Source organism: Lolium perenne, chromosome 4 (genome assembly GCF_019359855.2).
Source record: "Lolium perenne isolate Kyuss_39 chromosome 4, Kyuss_2.0, whole genome shotgun sequence".
Lineage (NCBI taxonomy): Eukaryota > Viridiplantae > Streptophyta > Magnoliopsida > Poales > Poaceae > Lolium > Lolium perenne.
Genome location: NC_067247.2, coordinates 68,255,826 through 68,263,128, shown reverse-complemented (window position 1 = coordinate 68,263,128; position 7,303 = coordinate 68,255,826). Strand labels below are relative to the sequence as shown.

The window sequence follows — 7,303 nt, the reverse complement described above, 5'->3', positions numbered from 1 at the left end:
GCACACATCCACAACCGAATTGGAGGCTCCCAAATCTGTAACAATACAACAATCAACAACAACACATCAACACAAATCAACTAGGGAACCAAATAGGAACACTAGCATGAGATCCCTCAAACAAATGAGGGGGAAATGAAAATCGCTTCGGTGAGGATGTAGATCGATGGCTTCTCCTTCGAATCTCCAAAGATCAAGAGCTTTGGTTGGGGGAGGAAGGAGATCTTGCAAATCTTGTGTTTCTTGAGGTGGCTCTAATGGTGGTGAAGCTTGGCAGATTTCTTGTGCAATGATTGAGCAACTTGTCCCTTTGGAGAAGAGAGCTATTTATATGATTGGAGCTCTCAGATCTGACCGTTTGGACCATTTCTCGTAAGACCGGAAGTTCCGGCCAGGATGGCCGGAAGTTCCGGCTGGCACCGGAAGTACCGGCCAGGGGAGCCGGAACTTCCGCCAGGAAGATTCTTCCTCAGATGACCTGGTCAACAAAAGATTGGGCGGAACTAGGGCGGAACTTCCGGTGACCGGCCAAGTTCCGGCCAAGTTCCGGAATTGCCCGAAAACCTTACAGGACTATACTGAGCCACAATTCCACATTTCCGGAACTTGCCCGGAGGTTGGGCGGAAGTTCCGCTGACCGGAACTTCCGGCCACTCGCGCCGGAACTTCCGGCCAGGGAACAAAAACCGCAATGAAAACTGCGCTGATAGGGCTTCTGCAGAACATACCAGGGCGGAAGTTCCGTCTGCTGGGGCCGGAACTTCCGCCAGAGATAAAAGACCTTCAGATCATCAGAACTGGCAGACCATCTCGCTGAGCAAAAATATATTCCGAACACTTGTACCTGTCTACATCAACACACATAAATATATACCTAGTGTTGACATCAAACACACAAAACCCAAAAGGGCGGGAAATGTTCTTTCAGTAAGATTGCCGATGCTTTGCTTATGGCGAGTCTGGAATATAATACAAGTGTTGATGGAGAACATTATTATGTGAACCATGCATTTTGTGTGACACGTATCTCTTTTGTAACTATGAGGACATCATTTTGTATTCATATTATTTATAAGTATGGATCATTATGACAATTTTAATTTTGTTGACCCAACATGGTATCCACAACTTTTTTTTAGAATCCACAGCTTAACCAAACACACTCTTAGTATTGCAAGCAAAAGCTAAGAAAACTTATGGTTGGGTGCATATTATGTTGAAAAGGCTGAAGATATAAAAAAAAAACTTTACTGTCACAAAAAATAGATGGAAGAAATAAACTGAACTCGTACTAGTAGCATAATTGTCCACTTCGTTTCTTTTGAGATGAGCATAATTGTCCTCTTCATGCCAATTAACACCTGCATAAGAGCAAGTCCAACAGGACCCCTATATTTTCCTCCCTATATCATCATGTAGGGGACACCCCTAAATAGATTCCCTCCCTACATTTTATCAGCTTCCAACAGCTCCCCTATGTCATCTCCCCTATATTACATTTACATATATATAAACAATATTTTGTAACTAACTTTGTAAATAGTAAATTTTGTAACCGTTGTAATTCGAATGACTATATTTCCAACGGCTAGTTTTCCAACGGTATTATTTTCAACGGCTATTTTTCAATCGGTGTTATTTGCAACGGCTAGTTTTTCAGGTCTATATATACATACTCAACCCTCACACCTCTCACACATTGTTGAATCTGCCTCTGCTTCCACAATTCTCTCAATCTCTCGATACCCTCTCCCACAACAAAATGAGTCGCCGTCGTAGCTTGGCCGTGCAAATGTGCATGGAGGATTCGTCATCGTCCGACGACGATGAGGAACTCTATGTGATGGCTTCAGTCGTAGCTCAGCAAGAACAAGAACGCTTGAATGCTCCACGCCACCGCGGTTCAGTGCCGGGACACCTAGTTATTAACCGAGAGAGAGCGGAGGGTTGCATTAGACTCCACAGAGACTACTTTGCAGAGGATACTGGATACCCAGCGAGGCTATTTCGTCAAAGGTATGCACTTGTTACAAATGTTCATATTTTCATGTCTTGTTGATATGGGTCTCATTCCTTTTTTTTGTTATAGGTTTAGAATGCATCGACCTTTGTTTTTGCACATAGCGGGTGCTGTCGAACACCATGATAGGTGGTTTAAGCAGAAAAAAAATAATGCCGGTGTTCTTGGATTGCATCCTTTGCAAAAGATCACTGCGGTATTTCGAATGCTTGCTTATGGAATATCAGCTGATGCCACAGATGATTATTGTCGGCTAGGGAAGAGTACCACTTTAAAAAGTCTTAGAAGGTTTGTGAGAGCTGTAATTGAGATCTTTGGTGATGAATACCTCAGATCTCCAAATGCCGATGATACTTCTAGGTTACTTGCTATTGGAGAGCAAAGGGGTTTTCCAGGCATGCTAGGGAGCATAGATTGCATGCACTGGAGGTGGAAAAATTGCCCTAGTGGACATCAAGGCTATTTCCAGGGTCATATTCACGAGCCCACAATCATTCTTGAAGCTGTTGCTTCACAAGATCTTTGGATCTGGCATTCTTTCTTTGGTTTACCGGGATCTTTGAATGACATTAATGTTCTTCATCGTTCCCCTGTATTCGCAAAGCTAGCCGAAGGTGAAGCACCCGAAGTGTATTATAGCATAAATGGACACAACTATACAATGGGGTACTACCTTGCAGATGGTATATATCCAGAGTGGGCAACATTCGTGAAGACAATACCAAATCCAATGGTACAAAAGAAGAAAGAATTCGCCCAAGCTCAGGAAGGTGCTAGGAAGGATATTGAAAGAGCCTTTGGAGTTCTTCAAGCTCGTTTTGCCATTGTTCGTGGACCAGCGAGATTTTGGGATCAAGAGACACTCGGAGATATCATGACAGCTTGTGTCATCATGCATAATATGATTATTGAGAACGAGCGTCACACTCATGAAGACTATAATTATGAGCATATGGGTGAAAGGGTGACAATCTCTCACCAACACTCAGCTAGTTTTTCTCAGTTTCTTCAGGTTCATAGAGATATCCGAGACAGCCAAGTTCACTCTCAGCTTCAAGCAGACCTAGTTGAGCACCAATGGCAGATCCGAGGAAATGTGTAGTTTGTTTCATCACATATGTGATGTATCTTGCTTAATTATGTTAGATGATCATGTACGTCAATGTAATCTTTTCTAAATAATATATGCGGCTTCTTTTGTCAATACATAGTAAATAGTTCATAATTTTGACAACAAACAATCTGCAGTACCAACTAATTCGCGGGAATAATTCATACAACACAGTAAATAGTTCATAATTTTGACAACAAACAATCTGCAGTACCAACTAATTTGTGGGAATAATTCATACAACACAGTAAATAGTTCATAATTTTGACAAATAAGTTCACTCTCTCCTACGTAGTACCGTAGGCCATCTATGTAGTAATTTAGCTTGTTGCACTTTTGCCGCCTTTCTACCAATTGGTCTTGTCGAAACAGCAGTAATTTCTATGTTGGGATCCATAGCTTCATCCTCAAACATGTTCGTGTTGGCACTGGGAGCTGACGAACCAGGAGTAGAAGTAGAGGTCTTTTTCTGATCTTTGTTAGACCGAGTAGCCTCATCCGCATGCACACTAAACTCTTTTCCTTTCTTTGAACTTGAGCTCAAATCAACATTACATGGATCCGCCATCAAATTAACCTTCATCAATTGAGACATTGGCACAATTTAACACCAATTTGACAAACAATTGTGCAGCAATTGAGCAGCAATTTTCATAGCAAAGCAGGAGCAGATAGCTAAAACAGATCGCACAGCAATTGCGCGCGCGAGACACAGCTGCAGGCTCCGGCCTCTCCCCGGCCGTTGCCCCGCGCCCGACTAGCCCCTGCAGGCTCCGCCTGACTCGCTCCTGCGAGCGCCCAGCTCGCCCCGCCGCGGGTGACCGCCGCCGCCCCTCCTTATCTAGCTCGCCCCACCCTCCCCACCTCTTCCAACCACCCCCGCTCACCATCCCCGATCTGGATTCCGTGCTCGACTTCGATTGAAATTGAAGAAGAACGGGGAGGAGCTGTACCTGGTCGGAAGAGTGGTGGCGGGAGGAGGCTTCCGGGAGCCAGCGGTTGGTCGGGCCGGCCGATAGGGGGAGCCTCCACCGCCCCGATGTGTAGGGGGAGAAGCGGGTCTGGGTAGGGGAGGCGGATTGCTGGGGGCGTCGGTAGGGGAGCTGTTGGAGACGTCTTTTTCCCTCTCTCACCCCTATATTTTCTATCGGGGGTGCTTTAGGGTCCCTGTTGGACTTGCTCACTATTCTCTGGCTCGGGGTACAGTACTGTTCTGCTCTTCCGTAGTGTCCCATGTGTTGGCAACTCAGAAGCCATGAAAGAAGCAACAGGCCCTACCTGTCAGTACCACATTAGTAATAAGCAGAAAGAAACTCGGTTCTATTCTACGACGACCGTTACTCGCGGATGCCGTTGTGCTCTCCTCTCCACCCCGGTTCAAATTTCGAACCCCTGTTTCCTTCCTCAATCCTCATCCGCCGCCTCCCTCTACCTACCCGTATAACTCCACCCAGATCGCCCGGCCGCCGCCCCAATCCAATCCAATCCATGGACGAGACCGAGAAGGCGATGCCGGCGGCCAGGAGGCCGGACACGGCCTCCACCACCCCCACCACCGTCTCGCCCGCCTCCACCGCCTCCTCCTGCTCCTCCAACCCCGACCCCGCCGCCGCGCGCACGCCGCCGCCCACCTTCGCCGTCCCCTGGGCGCGCGCCGACGCCGGCGGGGGCTACTACCCGGGCTGCCGCAAGGACGCCAACTGCGCCTGCGAGATCTGCCTCGCCAGCATCAACGCCACGCGCGACCTCCTCCCGCCCGAGGCCGCCTCCGCTCGCCGCTCCTTCGCCGCCGCCGCCAGGGACACGAGGCCCGGCTCACGCCCGCTCTTCCTCGCACGCGGCGGGTCCGAGGTCACCGAGCCGTGGACCCCGCCGCCGCAGTTGCGCTCCACCGCAAAGTCCAAGAGACCCTGGCAGTGGCAGGCCGCGCGCGAGGGCCAGGCAGCTACCCCGAAGAAAGGCGGGGGCTCGTCGTCCCCGCCCGACTGGGCGATCTACGCGCTGACGGTTCTCGGCTTCCTGCTCCTGCTGTGGGTGGACACGGGGCTCGTCCCGGAGGCCGCCGCGAGGGGGTACGGCCCGAAGCTGTCGCCGGAGGCCGTGGCGCGGGTCGGCCTAGAGGCGCGCCTCGCGCCTGCCGGTCTGGCGCACAAGCTGCGCGCCGTGGAGCGAGGGGTCGGGCAGCTCGTCGGCGCCGGGAGGATCCACAACTGCAGCTCCAAGGATTCCGTGTGGCGACTCGAGCAGGTTCTTTCTTCGCCGTTCTCTCTGTTCTTGCGCGTCAGGTGTTTGGCTTCTGGTTGTTGCAGAGGCAAATTATTCATTGCCAAGAATTTCCTCCTGCAGAATGACCAGCACGTCTTCCACTGGCGCTGCGCCGTGTACAAGTCGGCGGCAGAGGAGGTCACCGTCTGGGGGAGCCCGCTCCGCACCTCCGGCCTCCTCCCGTCCACGCTCTCGGCGCGACACATCACCCTCCTCTCCGGCAAGATCACAGAGGTAATCGACAGAAATGCCGGGATCAATGCAATACCCAAATTACTACTAGCAGCTATCTGAATCCCCGTGTGGTGTGCTTGCAGTGGTCCGACGGGAAGGTGTGGCCGACGGTGAGGGCGAGCAACGGCAGCTCCTGGAGCTACCGGCGCCGGAGCGCGGGGGCGGTGCAGCTGGAGCCAGAGACGTGGGTGCTGGAGTACCAGAGGAGCGTGCTCTTCGAAGGGACACGGCTGCTACCGGCCACGGTGGAGCTGCTGGCGTCAAGGTGCTCGACGGTGGCGAAACGTGCGAGGCGCAAGTTGGCCAAGAAACGCTTCTATGGCGGCGCCGGCGGGATCCAGGCCAACCCAACTTGATCTGCGAGTTGGTTTTACTTTAGCTTCAGCTTCATCTCATTTCCTGTGAGATTGATTGGATAGTCAGTGTTCCCTGGTTGTAATGATCCGTGCTATCTGCTGTTTGATCGGACTACTGCCAGATCACAGTACTTCCACTAGGAATGCATAATCCGGTAGAATTCCAGGGGAAATTTTTCTGGAGGAGAAAAATGCAGAATCATCCTTAAATTAATATAGCCCCACGGCTAGAAGATAACAAAGGTTTAATGTTGTTCAGCACAGATTACCAACCCAAACACTGGAGGACAGCCACACCCACCCATTCCCATGACTCCAAGTTTTAACTTGACAAGCACAAGGCGTGCATGACTGATAATCCTAAAATTAAGGAAGAAGCCATAGCTTTAATCTATATGGAAAGAGCGTAACACTCGGAAACATGGTGAAGGAGGCCGAACTGTTACTGATTTTGTTAGCTAGGTGATGCAAACAACAGTTGACCTCTCTCAGGTAGGGAAGGATAAGCCAAAGAAACCATTGAAACCAAAAGCACACTGGCATCCTCCACAAATGGGTGTGTTGAAGATGAATACTGATGCTTGCTTCATCAAGGACACTATGTCAGGAAGCACCGGACTTGTTGTGAGAAATGATCATGTGATGTTAATGTGCAGGCACTCTGGTGCGAACACTCGGCTAATGCATCGTTGATGGAAGCTATGGCGATCCGAGACGGAGCTAGACTGGCCATGAAGATGGGCTATCAGCAGATTATCATTGAACGCGACTACAGTGAGGTAGTACAATTGCTTAATGATGATTGCCAGCTTAAACCTATTTGTCAGAAAATCTTGGAGATTACGAGAGTTTTTTCTAACTTTAGCATTTCTTTAATTGGCCGGGATGCCAATCAAGCAGCTCACTTTATGTGCTAAACAAGCTAGGTCGGATAGGAGAAGATGCCTGTGGATAAACTACAACCTAGGTTTTCTTTCTGACACTCTTTCGAGTGATTGTAATCCTGACATTTGATTAATGAAGCTCTCTTATTCGCAAAAAAGGGATAAATGTAAGAGGTGGTTGACAACGACTGCGGCGGCGAGTAGGTGTCGGAAAAGAGATATTTAAACATGCCGGCCATCACAGAAATTCAACAATAAAACAGATAGAAACCACAACAAGCGCAATGGCATGTACCCAAGATTCCGACAGGAACCGCTAGAACACAAGGGTTTTCCCCAAAATCCCTGTGGATTGCTGTTCTATTGGAATTCCAATGGATCCTTGTGAGCTATTTTTCGTTCAAAACATCTTTGTTGCATACTCGGCTCCTGT

The 7,303-nt window shown here is 49.3% G+C and overlaps 2 protein-coding genes across 2 annotated transcripts; both read left to right on the top strand.

The window, feature by feature from the left end:
• The first annotated feature begins 1,792 nt into the window (after positions 1–1,792).
• LOC139838984 (uncharacterized) lies at positions 1,793–3,122 on the top strand. Its single transcript, XM_071829003.1, has 3 exons — positions 1,793–2,016; positions 2,090–2,415; positions 2,629–3,122. The coding sequence occupies exons 1-3, from the start codon at positions 1,793–1,795 to the stop codon at positions 3,120–3,122; spliced, it is 1,044 nt and encodes a 347-aa protein (XP_071685104.1).
• Positions 3,123–4,496: 1,374 nt separating this feature from the next.
• On the top strand, positions 4,497–6,159 carry LOC127292868 (uncharacterized). Its single transcript, XM_051322383.2, has 3 exons — positions 4,497–5,378; positions 5,478–5,630; positions 5,714–6,159. Exons 1-3 carry the CDS (start codon positions 4,620–4,622, stop codon positions 5,984–5,986), a joined length of 1,185 nt encoding a protein of 394 aa, XP_051178343.1. The 5' UTR covers positions 4,497–4,619; the 3' UTR covers positions 5,987–6,159.
• Positions 6,160–7,303: the final 1,144 nt, after the last annotated feature.